At 35.8% G+C, this 21,346-nt stretch overlaps 1 protein-coding gene across 1 annotated transcript; it reads left to right on the forward strand.

Annotated features, from left to right (window-relative positions):
- The first annotated feature begins 7,177 nt into the window (after positions 1-7,177).
- LOC141402592 (tonsoku-like protein) lies at positions 7,178-20,467 on the forward strand. The gene is given in 8 exon segments (XM_073984200.1): positions 7,178-7,489; positions 7,542-7,713; positions 11,194-11,615; positions 12,716-13,273; positions 17,444-18,735; positions 18,737-19,062; positions 19,129-19,304; positions 19,368-20,467. Coding segments are annotated over 8 exon segments (4,080 nt in total). The 5' UTR covers positions 7,178-7,419; the 3' UTR covers positions 20,432-20,467.
- Positions 20,468-21,346: the final 879 nt, after the last annotated feature.

Consider the following 21,346-nt stretch of genomic DNA (forward strand, 5'->3'; position numbering starts at 1 on the left):
AATATAATGTCCCACGGCAAGAACTTGTACAAAAAATCCAAGATCACACATCAGAACCATCTGTAAACAGCGTTGCCATTGAGAACAACATTATTCTTGCTCAACTTGAGCAAGAAGTTGAGGCGATAGTGCATCTTCGGAAATTTACAAAAACAGAAAAAGCATACACAGTGGAAGACGTAAAAGAGGCTGTGAGGGAAGCAGTACGTTATTTTGGGAAATCGGTGGCACGTATTGCTGAAGACCATAATATTCCGTACAGTACACTCACCGATATTTTAGCAAAAATTCCAACATACATGTCAAAAAAAATTTAAAGATCGAGGAAAGAAAAGCGAAAACAGGAAAAACAAAAAAGTAAAAATTTGATGTGGATGTGGTGAATGTGGGTGAGTTGGGTGGGAGATGTGGGTAGATGTGGATGTGCGTATCCAATGTAAGTAGTATTCCAAAGTGGATATTGTTAAATGGATTTCATTATAATACTTGGCCTGTTCCCGTACTTTATAAAGTGGTAAAAGTCGTAAAAGTTGTAAAAGCCGTAAACGATTTACATATAAATTTTGTGTACGGGAACGCAAAATGTGTAAAAGTCGTAAAAATTTTAAAAAATTATTACTTCTGGAACAGAGCTACTATTATACTTGCTTAGTGTATAACACATCACAAACACATGCTTGCGTAAATAAAATAATTCAATATGACTAAATTTGTATTATTTCAGATGCAAGCCATTTACAGTTCTGTGAAGAGTACGGTGGACGAAACTACTGAACACGTTTCCTTCAGAATGGGATACTGAAACTTTCAATAATTCGTCTGGCTCGAAACAGCCTTACGAGCACAAGTCACATTTGCCACGAGAGGAGACGAAAAATTCTCGATCAATTTCATTCAGCCCAGATGGACGCTACTTTGCCTATTCGAATGGACAGGAGGTTAAAGTGTTGGAAACCGCCAATTGACAATTGCAATGCACGTTGCCACGTCCGAAGGCGTTCTATTTAATGTATGGTGGGCGAAATGTATATGCTCCTCAGTGACTTCGACAATGCAAAATCCCAAATAAACACTTACTTGAGTAGGAAAGCTTTATACTTTTACAGTTTCCCTAATAATTATCAATTTTATAGAGATTGTCAAGAAACTGCAAAACAAGGTTGAAGAACAAAGAGCCTATGCTACATTAGGAAGAGCACACTTACTACATGGCCAAGCTCTTAGCGAAACCGCCGCATCGAATTCAATGAATGAATTACGCCAGGCCGAGAGAGCATTTCTTAAAAGCCTTCTAATGACAAAGGAGTGAGTATGTTACAAAATATCTATGCTTATAGGGTAGATAGCAATACATAAATTATATAAATTATGTATGTGATACTCTATTTGGAACAAGTCCCGGATCATGATGATATATACAGTGATCGACATTCGTTTAAGCACAACCCATCTTTTCTGTTTATTCGCGAATTAAACTACATTTATTTTGGATTTTCTTTACAAAACAGTTAGTCTTATTACAATTTATCGACAAAAACTTAAAAACGGTAAGACATTTCTTTAGGCGCACCCTATTTAATAGTGAAAAATATGTATTTAATATCAAGTTTAAGCCAACATTTATGGTAAATTATTTCTTATTAGGGCCTATGCTTTCCTCCATGGAGAAAAATAGCGAATCGCAGTTGTTGTTATAAGATGGTGACTCGGATTCAGGTAAAAACCTCCTCCCACGCTTATGCATTGATTTTCTGTTATTATTTCTTAGTTGGGCGCAGGAATGGGAGTTTTATCTCGCTGAAAACAATGTATTTTTAAATGTGTTTTATTGGAAATCTACAAATCCACACTTATTTATTAATACAATTTCTGTCTATACGAAACCAATCGACCATGTATTTCCACAGAATATGCACCACACACTATAGGACTTCTATCAGTAATTTATTTATTTTTACTTAAATCGCGGAGGTATTACTTTCAAGGCTCTATACGGGCTAAATTTAATCTAATCTAGTCATTATTGTTTAAATCTTTACATTTTTATATCAAAGTCATACGAATTGTTATAAATCAATTCTTTTCAGTTTTTTTGTATTTTATAAGGATGTGTTACTTTAAAGTTTTGACCATATAATGGGTATTGTTATCCTTTTAACCCCAGCAAAAGTTCAAGTAATAACAAACAAGTCGCGATGGTGTGCTAAATTAGTTTAGCATAGCGGAATTTCTGCATATTCCTTACGAAATTGTTCTCCAACCTTCTTTATAAGTTTTCAAACATCATATATTTTCGTGACCAGTTTAAAGTTTTGCGCGATATTGAAGATAAATACTATGAGACACTCTCGCCGCTACTGCACGCACAGCTGAAAGACCATTTCCAATACTCAACGGTCAAAAATAGTCGGGTAAGGTGCCATCCTGGATCCTAACACCCTCAGAGCTAACACCTTCATGTCTTCGAAGGATTCTATTGCATTTCCCAATGTGAGACGGTAATGGATTTCTTGGAAATTATTGGCCATTTTTATATTTATTTGTAATTTTCACTTTCACTATGTTTCACTTTGAGTATCAAATTTCAAATGCTTTATAATCCGTATTGTGTAACATAAAAATAACAAAACATTTGCTTGTGTATGCAAATATATATTATATGTACATGTATCGAAATCACTCAAGAGAAATAGATGTGAGAGAGTAAAAAAAACTGAACTGTTTACAGTAATTACTTGCTTAATTTTTCTCAAAATTTCAGTCAAAACATTATTTCTGGTGGCGGAAGCACTATTCACCTTCACAATTGCACTGTGTACGTCATAACAGACGAAAACGCTGCACAAGCACTTACGTTCCACAGCCCTCTTCAAGTCCACCACAGCACCAGCCCATTAGAAGGTACTAACACCCACCTTATTGATTTTGAAGACACCCAGCCCCAGGAGAACTCATTGGAAGGTACAAACACCCAGCCCACCCAGCCCCAGGAGAAGTCAATGGAAGGTACAAACACCCAGCCCACCCAGCCCCAGGAGAAGTCATTGGAAGGTACAAACACCCAGCCCCAGGAGTACCCATTAGAAGGTACAAACACCCACCACATTGATTTACCAGACATAGACACCCAGCAAAACCAAAATGAGTACGATGAATCGCAAATGGCTCTAGCTCTAAGAGCATGCGTAGATTTCCGCCTACCAATTGACCGAGTGCTACAAAAATATAATGTCCCACGGCAAGAACTTGTACAAAAAATCCAAGATCACACATCAGAACCATCTGTAAACAGCGTTGCCATTGAGAACAACATTATTCTTGCTCAACTTGAGCAAGAAGTTGAGGCGATAGTGCATCTTCGGAAATTTACAAAAACAGAAAAAGCATACACAGTGGAAGACGTAAAAGAGGCTGTGAGGGAAGCAGTACGTTATTTTGGGAAATCGGTGGCACGTATTGCTGAAGACCATAATATTCCGTACAGTACACTCACCGATATTTTAGCAAAAATTCCAACATACATGTCAAAAAAAAAATTTAAAGATCGAGGAAAGAAAAGCGAAAACAGGAAAAACAAAAAAGTAAAAATTTGATGTGGATGTGGTGAATGTGGGTGAGTTGGGTGGGAGATGTGGGTAGATGTGGATGTGCGTATCCAATGTAAGTAGTATTCCAAAGTGGATATTGTTAAATGGATTTCATTATAATACTTGGCCTGTTCCCGTACTTTATAAAGTGGTAAAAGTTGTAAAAGACGTAAACGATTTACATATAAATTTTGTGTACGGGAACGCAAAATGTGTAAAAGTCGTAAAAATTGTAAAAAATTATTACTTCTGGAACAGAGCTACTATTATACTTGATTAGTGTATAACACATCACAAACACATGCTTGCGTAAATAAAATAATTCAATATGACTAAATTTGTATTATTTCAGATGCAAGCCATTTACAGTTCTGTGAAGAGTACGGTGGACGAAACTACTGAACACGTTTCCTTCAGAATGGGATACTGAAACTTTCAATAATTCGTCTGGCTCGAAACAGCCTTACGAGCACAAGTCACATTTGCCACGAGAGGAGACGAAAAATTCTCGATCAATTTCATTCAGCCCAGATGGACGCTACTTTGCCTATTCGGATGGGCAGGAGGTTAAAGTGTTGGAAACCGCCAATTGGCAATTGCAATGCACGTTGCCACGTCCGAAGGCGTTCTATTTAATGTATGGTGGGCGAAATGTATATGCTCCTCAGTGACTTCGACAATGCAAAATCCCAAATAAACACTTACTTGAGTAGGAAAGCTTTATACTTTTACAGTTTCCCTAATAATTATCAATTTTATAGAGATTGTCAAGAAACTGCAAAACAAGGTTGAAGAACAAAGAGCCTATGCTACATTAGGAAGAGCACACTTACTACATGGCCAAGCTCTTAGCGAAACCGCCGCATCGAATTCAATGAATGAATTACGCCAGGCCGAGAGAGCATTTCTTAAAAGCCTTCTAATGACAAAGGAGTGAGTATGTTACAAAATATCTATGCTTATAGGGTAGATAGCAATACATAAATTATATAAATTATGTATGTGATACTCTATTTGGAACAAGTCCCGGATCATGATGATATATACAGTGATCGACATTCGTTTAAGCACAACCCATCTTTTGTGTTTATTCGCGAATTAAACTACATTTATTTTGGATTTTCTTTACAAAACAGTTAGTCTTATTACAATTTATCGACAAAAACTTAAAAACGGTAAGACATTTCTTTAGGCGCACCCTATTTAATAGTGAAAAATATGTATTTAATATCAAGTTTAAGCCAACATTTATGGTAAATTATTTCTTATTAGGGCCTATGCTTTCCTCCATGGAGAAAAATAGCGAATCGCAGTTGTTGTTATAAGATGGTGACTCGGATTCAGGTAAAAACCTCCTCCCACGCTTATGCATTGATTTTCTGTTATTATTTCTTAGTTGGGCGCAGGAATGGGAGTTTTATCTCGCTGAAAACAATGTATTTTTAAATGTATTTTAAATGTGTTTTATTGGAAATCTACAAATCCACACTTATATATTAATACAATTTCTGTCTATACGAAACCAATCGACCATGTATTTCCACAGAATATGCACCACACACTATAGGACTTCTATCAGTAATTTATTTATTTTTACTTAAATCGCGGAGGTATTACTTTCAAGGCTCTATACGGGCTAAATTTAATCTAATCTAGTCATTATTGTTTAAATCTTTACATTTTTATATCAAAGTCATACGAATTGTTATAAATCAATTCTTTTCAGTTTTTTGTATTCTATAAGGATGTGTTACTTTAAAGTTTTGACCATATAATGGGTATTGTTATCCTTTTAACCCCAGCAAAAGTTCAAGTAATAACAAACAAGTCGCGATGGTGTGCTAAATTAGTTTAGCATAGCGGAATTTCTGCATATTCCTTACGAAATTGTTCTCCAACCTTCTTTATAAGTTTTCAAACATCATATATTTTCGTGACCAGTTTAAAGTTTTGCGCGATATTGAAGATAAATACTATGAGACACTCTCGCCGCTACTGCACGCACAGCTGAAAGACCATTTCCAATACTCAACGGTCAAAAATAGTCGGGTAAGGTGCCATCCTGGATCCTAACACCCTCAGAGCTAACACCTTCATGTCTTCGAAGGATTCTATTGCATTTCCCAATGTGAGACGGTAATGGATTTCTTGGAAATTATTGGCCATTTTTATATTTATTTGTAATTTTCACTTTCACTATGTTTCACTTTGAGTATCAAATTTCAAATGCTTTATAATCCGTATTGTGTAACATAAAAATAACAAAACATTTGCTTGTGTATGCAAATATATATTATATGTACATGTATCGAAATCACTCAAGAGAAATAGATGTGAGAGAGTAAAAAAAACTTAACTGTTTACAGTAATTACTTGCTTAATTTTTCTCAAAATTTCAGTCAAAACATTATTTCTGGTGGCGGAAGCACTATTCACCTTCACAATTGCACTGTGTACGTCATAACAGACGAAAACGCTGCACAAGCACTTACGTTCCACAGCCCTCTTCAAGTCCACCACAGCACCAGCCCATTAGAAGGTACTAACCCCAGGAGAACTCATTGGAAGGTACAAACACCCAGCCCACCCAGCCCCAGGAGAAGTCAATGGAAGGTACAAACACCCAGCCCACCCTGCCCCAGGAGAAGTCATTGGAAGGTACAAACACCCAGCCCCAGGAGTACCCATTAGAAGGTACAAACACCCACCACATTGATTTACCAGACATAGACACCCAGCAAAACCAAAATGAGTACGATGAATCGCAAATGGCTCTAGCTCTAAGAGCATGCGTAGATTTCCGCCTACCAATTGACCGAGTGCTACAAAAATATAATGTCTCACGGCAAGAACTTGTACAAAAAATCCAAGATCACACATCAGAACCATCTGTAAACAGCGTTGCCATTGAGAACAACATTATTCTTGCTCAACTTGAGCAAGAAGTTGAGGCGATAGTGCATCTTCGGAAATTTACAAAAACAGAAAAAGCATACACAGTGGAAGACGTAAAAGAGGCTGTGAGGGAAGCAGTACGTTATTTTGGGAAATCGGTGGCACGTATTGCTGAAGACCATAATATTCCGTACAGTACACTCACCGATATTTTAGCAAAAATTCCAACATACATGTCAAAAAAAAATTTAAAGATCGAGGAAAGAAAAGCGAAAACAGGAAAAACAAAAAAGTAAAAATTTGATGTGGATGTGGTGAATGTGGGTGAGTTGGGTGGGAGATGTGGGTAGATGTGGATGTGCGTATCCAATGTAAGTAGTATTCCAAAGTGGATATTGTTAAATGGATTTCATTATAATACTTGGCCTGTTCCCGTACTTTATAAAGTGGTAAAAGTTGTAAAAGACGTAAACGATTTACATATAAATTTTGTGTACGGGAACGCAAAATGTGTAAAAGTCGTAAAAATTTTAAAAAATTATTACTTCTGGAACAGAGCTACTATTATACTTGCTTAGTGTATAACACATCACAAACACATGCTTGCGTAAATAAAATAATTCAATATGACTAAATTTGTATTATTTCAGATGCAAGCCATTTACAGTTCTGTGAAGAGTACGGTGGACGAAACTACTGAACACGTTTCCTTCAGAATGGGATACTGAAACTTTCAATAATTCGTCTGGCTCGAAACAGCCTTACGAGCACAAGTCACATTTGCCACGAGAGGAGACGAAAAATTCTCGATCAATTTCATTCAGCCCAGATGGACGCTACTTTGCCTATTCGAATGGGCAGGAGGTTAAAGTGTTGGAAACCGCCAATTGGCAATTGCAATGCACGTTGCCACGTCCGAAAGCGTTCTATTTAATGTATGGTGGGCGAAATGTATATGCTCCTCAGTGACTTCGACAATGCAAAATCCCAAATAAACACTTACTTGAGTAGGAAAGCTTTATACTTTTACAGTTTCCCTAATAATTATCAATTTTATAGAGATTGTCAAGAAACTGCAAAACAAGGTTGAAGAACAAAGAGCCTATGCTACATTAGGAAGAGCACACTTACTACATGGCCAAGCTCTTAGCGAAACCGCCGCATCGAATTCAATGAATGAATTACGCCAGGCCGAGAGAGCATTTCTTAAAAGCCTTCTAATGACAAAGGAGTGAGTATGTTACAAAATATCTATGCTTATAGGGTAGATAGCAATACATAAATTATATAAATTATGTATGTGATACTCTATTTGGAACAAGACCCGGATCATGATGATATATACAGTGATCGACATTCGTTTAAGCACAACCCATCTTTTGTGTTTATTCGCGAATTAAACTACATTTATTTTGGATTTTCTTTACAAAACAGTTAGTCTTATTACAATTTATCGACAAAAACTTAAAAACGGTAAGACATTTCTTTAGGCGCACCCTATTTAATAGTGAAAAATATGTATTTAATATCAAGTTTAAGCCAACATTTATGGTAAATTATTTCTTATTAGGGCCTATGCTTTCCTCCATGGAGAAAAATAGCGAATCGCAGTTGTTGTTATAAGATGGTGACTCGGATTCAGGTAAAAACCTCCTCCCACGCTTATGCATTGATTTTCTGTTATTATTTCTTAGTTGGGCGCAGGAATGGGAGTTTTATCTCGCTGAAAACAATGTATTTTTAAATGTGTTTTATTGGAAATCTACAAATCCACACTTATTTATTAATACAATTTCTGTCTATACGAAACCAATCGACCATGTATTTCCACAGAATATGCACCACACACTATAGGACTTCTATCAGTAATTTATTTATTTTTACTTAAATCGCGGAGGTATTACTTTCAAGGCTCTATACGGGCTAAATTTAATCTAATCTAGTCATTATTGTTTAAATCTTTACATTTTTATATCAAAGTCATACGAATTGTTATAAATCAATTCTTTTCAGTTTTTTGTATTCTATAAGGATGTGTTACTTTAAAGTTTTGACCATATAATGGGTATTGTTATCCTTTTAACCCCAGCAAAAGTTCAAGTAATAACAAACAAGTCGCGATGGTGTGCTAAATTAGTTTAGCATAGCGGAATTTCTGCATATTCCTTACGAAATTGTTCTCCAACCTTCTTTATAAGTTTTCAAACATCATATATTTTCGTGACCAGTTTAAAGTTTTGCGCGATATTGAAGATAAATACTATGAGACACTCTCGCCGCTACTGCACGCACAGCTGAAAGACCATTTCCAATACTCAACGGTCAAAAATAGTCGGGTAAGGTGCCATAGATCATTATCATTATCAGTCAATGTCATATAACAACAATTCGAATTCGCGTTTTTATCATTTAGGATACTAAAGGGTCCATTAAGTATTAATTGGGTACAAATTATTGGCTTAAATATATTAATTCTGTCTTGCATAAGTCCATACTTTCCGAGATATGGGTCTTCCGCAAATACCAATGATATTTCTTATATTTTTACAGCCGACCAATGCAACATGGGTATCATTGTAAAGCCCGCAATAAAATTTCCTTTAAAAATTAAAATTTTAAGTGGGTTGCCGGCCTTCTGTCGGGTATTTAATACTTTCACCTATGGACAGACAGGCTCCGAAATCGACTACGCGGATTAATCTGCCTTTTAAAAATGAAGAGTTTTCTAATCACCCGTTACTTGCAATCAGGACGTCCAGAGCATAGGATATATATCCTTACTATTATATTGCCTTGTCGGCTGTAAAATGTGAGAAATAACATTGGTATGTATTTACTCTGAAGGTCCATATCCCGGGAAGTTTGGACTTGTCCAAGACAACATTTATATCATTATACTCAGGAGCCCCAAGGGCTATCTGTGGTATGTATATCAACATGATCTTTAAACGGGCCATAACTGGACTTAAGCATTTTTTCTTCTGTGGGCCACTACGTAGAGAGGGTATAAAAAGTCAGTTTTGACCAAATAGTTTATAGCATACCGAAATAAGGGTGCTATACCCACCTTTTATTATTTCGATCGACTAACCTAACCTCTCTCCGCATTCTGAGTCGCGTTGCTCAGCTAAAAGTTATAATCAATATAGAGTCAAATTTTTGTGGTTGGACAAGCACACAGTTATTCATTTCACCAACAACGGTAAGGTAGGAAAATATTGGGGATAAAAACTGGCTCCAAAACTTGTATATTTTGCGTGGGATTTGTGACTCTTTTTCAGTGAAAAGTATTTCATCTTTACATAAATACGACAAACTTTGAAAATTTCCACAAAATATGAAGAAAGAAAAACTGGCTCAAAACGTTGCATTTTCCTAGAACCACGGCTACATGGCGATGACTCCATTATTCGGATATATTCACTTACCCTGACCGAATATCGATATGAAATTGATAGCATTTGAAAGAGAAGACCATTCTGAATGTCGGTGAGACGGGATAAACTCACCTGTTACATAACACCTGAAATAATGAAAGGGAATATGTACCCAGCAAAAAGTTTGCCTCCAAAGATGCAGTATCATGATTTTTACAAGAGCGTGACTACTGAAAGATGCATTCAATTAGCACTGCATTTTAACTAACCATTTGGCATTACATTTTAACTAACCCTTATGAATCGCAATTTAACTAACGCTTTAGGGCAGAATAGGATGCAGTCCAATTTTCCTCCAAAGCACGTGTTTTGATGCAGTGCTTTGGATGTGAATTTAAAGGAACTCTTCGGAATGTGTTTCTACTCAGTTCAAAGATGCAATAAAAATGCAATACCTTGCAAAATATTCCAGAATAAATAAAAATAATTTATTGTCTGTAAAAGCATAACTCCATTAGGAAATTTTCTTTTCATGAGTTACCGCAAAAGTTCATAAATTATTTTATTTTTCGTTCATTCCTTTACTTTTATAAATGGTAAAAGTGACAAAATTGGCAAAAGTTGTGAACTGCTTTCATATCAACTGTATGCTTACATCAAGTAAAGGAAAACTTTTCTAGTAAAAAGTGGTAAAACTTGAAGATTCTTGCACGTATAGTAACAGAGCTTTTATAACAAATTTTTGGAAATGTTTTTTTTTTCTATTTTTGGACTAGTTGTAGGGATGTACAAACTGACTTATATACTTGTAGGGACCTCTAACAACTGATAATAAAATATAACGAACGGAGTGCCTTTTTCACGACTTCATTTGGACTGCATACGGATGCTGCTAAAATGTGAGAAATGGATGTCATTCGTTGGAACGCATCTGAATGCGCATAAAATGTGGGGAATGGAGTGCGTTTTTCACGACTCGGTAAGAACTGCATCAAAACATACCGTGAAAGAACTAGTCTACATTGCACTACTTCCAATTAATTTTGCTGGGTATTCAACAATACACTGTACTGCATTTATTTTATTTTTCAAAACACTTATGTCTACCAGTGATACAATAATACAACAAATCTGTTTAGTTCCATCAACATAGCGAATATATCCTTAATGATAGTGCAAATTTCTTCCACTAAAGACTTTAGAATCAACGTGGATTAAGGTATCAAATTGTCGGCCCTTCTATGCTATATTTTGATTGTTTTTGTTTATTAGTATTTAGAAGATTAAAAAGGTGAAATACTCCTGGTAGGCTATAGATAAAATTTCACTTTCAGGTTAACTGGTCAAATATCAAAGCTGGACATGCAGGCACGTTGTTACCTAAATTTGGGCGTTGTCAAAGAACATATGGAGGATTTCGAAGAGTCAATAGCTAATATGGAAAAGGCAATAAAAATAAGTAAATCCAATGATATATTCGAACTAACGCACACTTGTTATGTTTCAATGAGCCTTTTATTTCACTGCAAGAAGAATGATGCGACATCAGCTTTGAGATACTGTAACTTAGCCCTAGAAGTGGCTAAACGTCTGCAACAAAAAGTAAAGAAAATTTGTGAAACATTAATAATCAAGTCGGAGATTTTGATCAAAGCTGGAGACTTTGCCAGTGCGAAACAGATTCTCACAAAGGCATATAAGAAAAACACACCAGATGAAAATGACCGAAACACGATAGAGAAAACATTACGTATTGGTAAGCATACAATTGCAAAGCATTGAGAACATTTGTGACGATTTTACTCATCTTTAGTTGTAACAAGTAAGAAAAGCGTTAAGTTCGGTCGGGCCGAACTTTTTATACCCTCCACCACAAATTTCAGCCATTTCGGTGGATTAATGTGGCCACAACCTTCAAAATACCGAAATTCGGAAGGTACCGTTCTATGGGGGCTATATGATGGCGTGGACCTATACCTACAAATTTATGGGGGAAAGTTTTATACGCCTAAAGAAGACTAAATACCAAATTTCAGCCATCTCGGTGTGATAATGAGGCTAAAACGTTCAAAATATCGAAAATCAGGAGATATTGTATTATGGGGGCTATATCAACACGTGGACCTATATAAACATTTTATGGTAGAAATGTTTCTTAGCGTCTGGAAACACAAAATACAAAGTTACAACAGATTCTTTGGTCAAATGGGTCAAATACATTCAAAATATATTAAAATGACGCGTACTTTATAAGGGGCCTTATATGGGGGCTATACCAAAACGTGGACCTATATAACCCAACTTTGGTAGGAATGTTTTCTGACCTCTGAAGACACAAAATGCCAAATTACAACCAATTCTGTGGTCAAATGGGTCTAATACATTCAAAATATATTAAAATGACGCGTACTTTATATGGGGCCTTATATGGGGGCTATACCAAAACGTGGACCTATATAACCCAACTTTGGTAGGAATATTTTGTGGTCTCTGGAGACACAAAGTACCAAATTACAATCAATTCGGTGGTAAAATGGGCCAAATATCTTAAAAATTCCTTAAAACGACGACGCGTCACGCGTCATTTTGTATGGGGGCTATACGAAAGCGTGGGCCTACATAGCCCGTTTTCAATACCAAAAGTCCTACGTAAATATAACATATTTTCCCAAAATTTCATCAACCTACGTCAATCCGTTCGGACGCTAGAGTGATTTCCACAGACGGACAGACGGACAGACAGACAGACGGACAGACGGACGGACATGGCTATATCGATGTAGAATTGCACGCTGATCAAGAATATATATACTTTGTGGGGTCTACAATGATTATTTCGAGTAGTTACAAACGTAGTGACAAACTTAATATACCCCCATCCTATGGTGGAGGGTATAAAAATATGTAAGACTCTTGATGAATTAGTGACAACAAGTTCCATAGACTACGTAAAACGTAAACAGCTTTACGAAAAACTAGGAGACTACTGCTGTAATCTATTTAACTATCCGAAAGCACTAGAATACTATGGCAAGATGCTCGAGTGTGCCCAACTTAATAATGAATCGGGAAAGTCGTTGATTCCAATCTATGTGAGCCTATATCAAACATATAAGGACAATAATCAATATGATGAGGCTTTAAAATATCTGTGGATGGAGTTTGACTTGAATAAAGGCGTACCAAAAGAAGCCTTTTCGACTTTATGCACTATTGCAGAAGTTTGTGAAATGCAGAAACAATCATTTTGGACCATTCAAGATATTTATCAAAAGGCAAAGGATCAGGCCACTCTTGCGGGAGACAGTCAATTGAAGTTGGAAAAAATAGTGTATGCCCGGCTAAGGAAGCTTCAATTGAAACACAATATGAATGTTTTGGCTGATGAGCTGGCGCAGGAGGCCACAAGTAAAGGTATATATTTTACGAAACCCATAAATAACCAGATTTTCTTTGATTTAAGGAACTTTGGTAGCGCTTTATGGAGGTTTACCAAGAGTAACTTTAAATAAGTATTTTTATGCATACGGAGCACAAATATATTTTTGACTCGATTTCTGTAAATATACAGTTAGAAAACAAATGTATCGCAAAGACCAAATTTGTAAAAAAAAATCATATTAATTGTTTGTTTATGGCGACAAATTATGTAAAAACTATACGGGGTTTTGTGCAAATCACTTGCTATTGGTCCTCAAAACAATATTCCGTCAAAATATGCAATGTTTATTTGCGATTTATAACAAATGCGGTCAAAAATAAGAATTACCTACTACTTGTGGCTGACAATAAAAGAATTGCAAAAATTACCAAATCTATGGTCTCTTGGAGAATTACCAAAGCTATGTTCCTTAATGAGTTATCTATCCACTACGGACATTCATTGGACCTTTCGTTGGATAATAATTTTCGAGTTTTTTTATACCCTCCACAATATGGAGGGTATAATTAAATTTGTCATTCCGTTTGTAACACATCGAAATATTTGTCGGAGACCCTATAATGTATATATATTATTGATCAGCATAAAATTCTATGTCGATTTGACCATGTCCGTCTGTCTGTTGAAATCAAGATACAGCTCGCAATTTTAAAGATAGAGAGTCAAAATTTGGTACAGATGTTTTTATTACTTGCAGGATGGTAGGTATTGAAAATGGGATATACCGGTCCACGTTTTGATATAGCCCCCATAGAACGGTACCACCCGATTTTCGGTATTTTTACCAAAATGTACCAAAATGGCTGAAATTTGGTACGTAGTCTTCTTTAGGGGTATAAAACTTTCCCCCAGAATTTTGTCGGTATCGGTCCACACCTTCATATAGCCCCCATAACGGTACCTCCCGATTTTCGGTATTTTAAATGTTTTAGCTTCATTATCACACCGAAATGGCTGAAATTTGGTACTTAGTCTACGTTGGTGGTATAAAACTTTCCCCCAGAACTTTGTCGGTATCGGTCCATGCCTTCATATAGCCCCCATAGAACGGTACCTCCCGATTTTCGGTATTTTGAACGTTGTGGCCTCAATATTCCACCAAAATGGCCCAAATTTGGTATTTAGTCTTCAATGTGATATACAACTGTTCGCCAGAAATATGTCTGTACAGGTCCACGCTTTCATATTGCCCCATTTCTGACTAAAATTCGTCGGTATAGGTCCACGTTTCGATATAGCCCCCATAGAACGGTACCTCCTGATTTTCGTAATACAGAAGATTGTGACGTCAATATCGAACCGAAACGGCTAAAATTCGTTATTTCGTCTTTCAAGAGTTATAAAATATTCCAGAAGAGTATTATCAGTATAGGTCCACGTCTTCCTATATCCCCATAGAAGCGTACTTCTTAATTTTCGGCATTTTTTAAGTTTTAGCCGCATTCTCTTACCGAAATATAGGAAATTTGGTATTTAGTCTTCTTTGAGCCTAAAAACTTTCCGTCAGAAATTTGTCGGTATAGATCGACGTTTTGAAGTAGCCCCCTTAGAATGGTGCCTCACATTGTTTTACGAAATTGCTGAAATTTAGTATTAAGTCTTCTTCATACACGAAAGGAAACTAATTATTCCATTTTACTCCAATACAACTTGTGATGGAGGGTATAAAAAGTTCGGCCCGGCCGAACTTAACGCCGTTCTTACTTGTTTTTCTTAAAATGGACCCAAAAATTGTATAAGGGTTGAGTTTAGTGTTGTTATATTACATCAGGAATTTACACACAAAAGATTAATATGTCATGATCTTACCTCTGGAATGGTGGTAGTAGAACTTATTTGAGCTTTCGGGATCGCTTTTACTGACTTTCAGAATATTGACTATTAAATATTTCCTAATGATGTCATTATTATGTCCGCGAACCCGATTTCGATAATTATTTTGCTTGGTAAAGAGTATAGTAGCCACAAATTCGGTATTCCAGCTTTTCCAGTAGGGGTTTAATTTCTGTATTTTCATGGGTTTAATTTGATTTGGCGCACTTTTTGGGATTTATTATGATAGTAGAGGATAATATCTACCCATTTAGTAAAAATGAAGTCATTTCAATACTATTGATAGAGGAAATCATGGAAATAGTGCTTTGTTGTAGGCCGTTTCAAAATACTGAACTGAGGATCTATTTTTGCCCTATACTTTCCGGAGGTATTTTGATGATTTCAAGGCCAAAATCAGACTGTTTTACATTGGTCCATTTTTCGACAATACATATTGAGTTAAATATTCATTCTTTGCATACTTGTCTGTAGCCGATTTGTCATTCCCAGCAAAAAAAGTCATTACCAAGAATGACTTTATTCAGTGAATGGCAGTAGTAACTACTTACAAATTGACCTAAAAATTATTTTTACATGGGGATGTCAAAGTAGGAATGAAGTACTTCCTTAAATTTTGCTTTTCAAATTATTCAGGCTTAATCCCATAGTCGTTGCTTTAATATTTCATTAAAACGTCTTTAATTTATTAGTGGGCAAAAATTGGCGATGTTTACCAAGGGGTAAGGCAGGGAAGAATATAGTTTCAGATCTCGCCACAGATCTTCATCAGTTCCTTAATAAACCAACACTATCGACAGTGCCCGGTCTCACAATTAGGAGGGTTGGCGTTTTCTGTTTGGGATGAGGACTTCTATTTTGCTTTTCAAAATAGTCAGGCTTAATCCCATAGTCGTTGCTTTAATATTTCATTAAAACAACTTTAATTTATTATTGGGAAAAATTGGCGATGTTTACCAAGGGGTAACACCGTCGAGAAAGTGTTGGTTTATTTGCTGTATTAAGCAATACCAACAAATTTGTTATGTGTTTTTTCGTTGAGAATCAACGAACCCATAGCAGTTCTATTTTGAGAACAATTGAGGTGAAATTATATTAAAATTCAACACCCCACTCTTTTGCTGGGTTGTTGTCTCCATACCGCCTTTTATCGCTGTACTTTATCACATTCAATAATGTTAGACCTTTAATAGCCACACAAGTCATGAAAATGCATAATGACAACAAACACTTGAGAAAATGATTAGTTTTATACATGGCCCAATTATAAAGGTCCTCTCTCAAAAACAAATGATTTTGATTTGAGCTGTCAAAATTCATATTTGTCATTTGAATTCGCTGTGAGGTAGAGAAATGTCAAACTGTAGAGGAACAGGTAGATGTATATGAGAAAAAAGAAAACTAATCAACTTTATGTTGTACACGTAAAATGTCAACATTTGTTGTGTTTTGTATTAGAATTTAATTTACAATTACTTATTTTGGCAGTTAAAGATCGATCAGCTGGTATTTTCTGTTACGCAAAACAAAAATAACTGCGTCAACAACTTTTTCTCGTAAAATGTTATGTATGCATCTACCTTAATTGACAATAAAGAAATTCGCCTCAAACATTTTCCGTGTCGGCGAAAACAAATTTTTCGCCTTTGTTTATGAATTTTGACATTCCAAATCTTTGTTTTTGTTTGAATTCGCTTGAGAGAGGACCTGTATAATTGGGCCATGGTTTTATAGCACTGCTTTCCCCGTAGCAATACTTTCATTGTCACTTCAAAGTAGTAGGTAATTCTTATTTTAGTCTGCATTACAGTACGTTTATATAACCGGATATAACAAAACCACTAGGTTTTAAATGTCAATTCCATTATAATTCAAATATTATATTTCAAATAAATCCTCAAAAAGAAGGTTAACCCTGCAAAAGGCTATAATATAAACATGACATTAGTTATAAATCGCAAATAAACTAAACGAATAATTAAATGAATTTTTTTACAATTTTGGTCTTTGCAATATTTTTATTGTCTAACTATACCTTTATATGGCGATCCGTATTTCTTAGTTCCCATATTTCTTATCTTAGTACAATAAAAAAAAAACAAAAAATCTTCAGACTTCTTCTTACCATATTGCAAGTATTTTCGCTTGCCTAAGCGAAGTTTGAATATAATATCAAAATGCATTAAAAAAAAACTATTATACAAATATTATTATTACGCCACATCATTACTAATGATTCATTAGCATAATATGTGATAGACGTTAAAACACCTTCCGCAATATTTAACATACATTTCATTGTTGCTTAGGTTTAGATATAAAATCTCTGGAAGATGACAGCGACACAGAATCGGAAAATGTGAATTCCGAAAATATAACACCCAACTCGGATGATGATGTATGTCTTGACGATCTTACCGATTCGGATACAAGTGATTTAGACGAAACCGAAAAGCCAAGGCCGCATAGGGTAACTCGTGGAACAAGATCTTTAACTATCAAGCGCAACAATAAAGGCGAAACACAGCTTCATCAGGCCTGCATAGCAGGTAACATTGAGCTTGTCCGCCGCTTAATTGATCAGGGGCATGTTGTTAATGTCAGAGACCATGCTGGTTGGTTACCACTGCATGAAGCATGTAATCATGGTTTCCGAGATATTGTAGAGTTGTTGCTTGATAGAGGAGCTGCTGTCGCTATTAACGATAAGGGTGGCACAAGTTGCGACGGAATCACTCCGTTATACGACGCCTGTTCGAATGGTTTCTTTGATGTTATCGAACTCTTGCTAGAACGAGGCGCAGACGCAACAGTAAAAACTGATTTTGGTGATACTTGCCTAAATAGTTTGGATAAATGGCGCCATTCCACCACATTAACCGAGGGTGAACAAGTACAATATGAACTAGTGAGAAATAAACTCATGAAAACTCTATCAAAAGTGGGAATATGCTCATCACAGTCTGTGAAACCTCTAACAAATGCAAATGTCGACAATAGACGAAAGGATCATTATAAGAAAAGCGATCAAAGCCTCCTCACTGATGATGAGAGCAACAACACTGACGAAGAAGAAAATATCCTTCCCACATCTTCGGTGCGTCTAAATCGTTCTCTTGATAAATGTAGAACTAAATCACCAGTTAGTGCTGGAGCTGTTTACAAGAACGCCATTGAACAACTAAAACGACCACTACACAGACAGAATTCATCAGAAAGTGAATTAGATGTTGGAACAGTGGTGAAGAAACAAAAACGTGGGGCCTATATGGATACGGAAGATGTTGATGATGACTCATGGCTCATCGACGATATAGGACCCGAAAAGAAAAAGCGTCGATTTCATACCACCCCAACAAAACAGTCACGGCAAGTAATTAAATCTCCCTTCAAAGACAATGATTCTAGAGATTGTAGGTGGCAACGAGAATCTCTGTCTCCAGAAAATGATGCGTTTCAAATACTCTTAGATGCGGCGACGGGCACTAATTCTCAACAACGCCAGAAACAAACAAAAAAGCTATCGCTATCTAGAACTTCGAGTATAAGCAGCAATGCAAGCACTTCTCAGACATCACAGCGCCAGAAATCGAAACATCAGTCCTCGCTAATCCTCGCTAATGGATAGTGGTTTTTGCCGTTTTCGCAGTGAAAGTCCTCAACAAACGAGTGAAGATTCTAATGACACGAATACGGCCATAAGTATTCGCACAGAGCCCGATTCAACCACAGCTTCTATACAACTGTTAATTTCGCCAACAAAATCGTCACCAATCAAAGTGCAGACAACCCAATTGTGTTTGCCAACAACGATTTCCTTCAAAATCAAAGTTGAAGATGAAATGCTATTAGTGTCAATCGAAAGGAAAAAGTTAAACGACATAAATATGCGTTGGTTAGCCGAGGAAGCTGCTCGTAGATATTACAAGTAAGTATGGTTGTATGTATGCATGTAGTACATAGTATGTCTGACTTTACCCGTTAACATTTTAAGTTTGGTCGGTTTAAAGCCAACGCTGCGACTTAAAACTGCTGATGGATTCGCCTATGAAGAAAATGACCTTGTAGCCGTTGTTGTTGAACAAAGTATGATCGTAGCAACAGTCCTTGAGTGGCAAATTTCTCCTCTCGGTCAACGCTATGAAGAGATGTGTGTTCAGTTACATAGAGGTAATTACAGGCGTTATTACTTGTTGGAATAATATAAAATTTGCTATATTTGATTTTATATAGATACCAACAAAGATGTATTGGACGTTCTACAGAGGGCACAAATCTCCAATGTTATACAATTAAACGACTTGTGGCTGCCTTATGTTCAAACGGAACCTATTTTCAAGGCTATTTTACATCAATCCAATTTAAGAAGTTTAGATTTAAGTAATAATTTCATACAAAATGAGGGTTGTAGACAGTTGGCCAAAGCTCTGCCGACTTTAAAGAATTTGAGGTCATTAAACTTAAGCGGCAATTTTATTTCCTCTGACGGCCTGGAAGTAGTTTTGTCAAGCGCATCCAATTTGAATAATCTTGAAGAAGTTATTTTAAGCCAAAATCCTTTGCGGAATGATTCCATAAGACTGCTGGATCGATTCTGCAACATGTCCGCAGGAAAAACACTAAGAAAATTGCATTTATCCCATTGTTCTTTAAGCAATTTATATGACTTTGATTTGAACTATTATGAACTTTTGGATTTTGACATCAGTTTTAATCTGTTAAAAGAAGAATCTCTTCAAAAGTTACTTTCTAAATTGAATTCGTGCCGATTGCAAAAACTAAATCTGAGCTATGTAAAAACAAGTGATGGTTCTATGGGTGGATCTACAAAAACAACTGATGGATTAATTGCGTTTTTCGAGGGCGGTACAAGTGAAAAGTTTCGCAGTATTTCTTTAGCTGGTTGGCACCTAAGTGATGTAGACATTTACAAAATTTTATTATGTCTAGGAAGGGCGAATGATTTGGAAATATTCAATATTTCTGATAATGAACGCCTTTCATGTACGTCTCTCAACTTTGTTTTCGATAAAATTCCACAGTTACGAAAGTTATTGGCTACGAATTGTATACGTCTTTTGGATGTTGACAATTTGAAACGTTTTTCGCAACTGCAAAACATTCCAAATTATATATCCCTTACCGTGGGTTGTGAACTTCCTATGATAGATTTATCGCATCAGTTATCCGCAATGTGGAACACCTTTTGGGGTGACCGAGGTAAAATGAAAAGTTACGATAATAACCTAATTTTATATGTAAATAATAATGATTTGTGTGATTCGGAAAGTGTTTAAAATAATGCAAATAAATAAAAAAGTTCTACCTCCAAATGTGTTTCTCTTTTTTATTCGTTTTAGCATTCTTCTCTAAGGATTGTCTTGTTTTGCAGATACTTTCGTTGGGGTTATATGGGGTTGCCAAAGAAAAACTTCTCATCGAGATTTTTTCTTTGGTCACTCTTATATTTCGAGCCGACGATTGTTGTTTGGGTACAAAAAGCGTTTGTCGTGGAAGTCTTACAAACTGGCCGGACAAACATCCGTCATTGTAAAATAAAAAGCTATTTGTTGAAGTTATTTAAAAATAGCTTCGGTGGAGAATATCCACAAACAAGAAACAAGGGAACTGATCCTGTGGCGAGGATCCACATATTTGTAATTCGAGAATTCCAGTTGTAATTCGAAAAATTTCAATTGTAATTCTTATTTCGAATTACAAATAAAATGTTACAAATGGAATTCTCGAATTACAACTAAAATGATTCGAATTACAGTATCGGACAAAACATTTGCAACTGACGCATACAATTCAGTTTTAGCGCTATAACATTTGTAAAAACCAACTTTTTGTTCAGTTTTTCAGCATTAGAATGTTCTTCGTACTCCGAGCAAAACACCCACAATTAGTTTTTGTACCTTAGGATACTTAAAAGAAATATCCCATATTTTAGCAAGAAAAAACAATTGCAACTCACTCCATCGCTATATAAATAAGGCTCAATGTTATGACTTTTTACATTATTTTTGTGTCACATCCAGATTTTTATTAGTTAAAGGTCTCTTTAAGACTGACTACATCAATTTATAAAGATAGAAAAGTTACATAATGAATAGGAACAGAATATTTTAATCTAATTTTCATTTGGCACTTGATAAAATATCTTATAGTTGAATATGAAGCCCATACAAAATAAATTAAATGCACTTTTT

Source organism: Musca autumnalis, unplaced genomic scaffold (assembly GCF_047663935.1).
Source record: "Musca autumnalis isolate F117 unplaced genomic scaffold, ASM4766393v1 scaffold_4, whole genome shotgun sequence".
NCBI classification, from domain to species: domain Eukaryota; kingdom Metazoa; phylum Arthropoda; class Insecta; order Diptera; family Muscidae; genus Musca; species Musca autumnalis.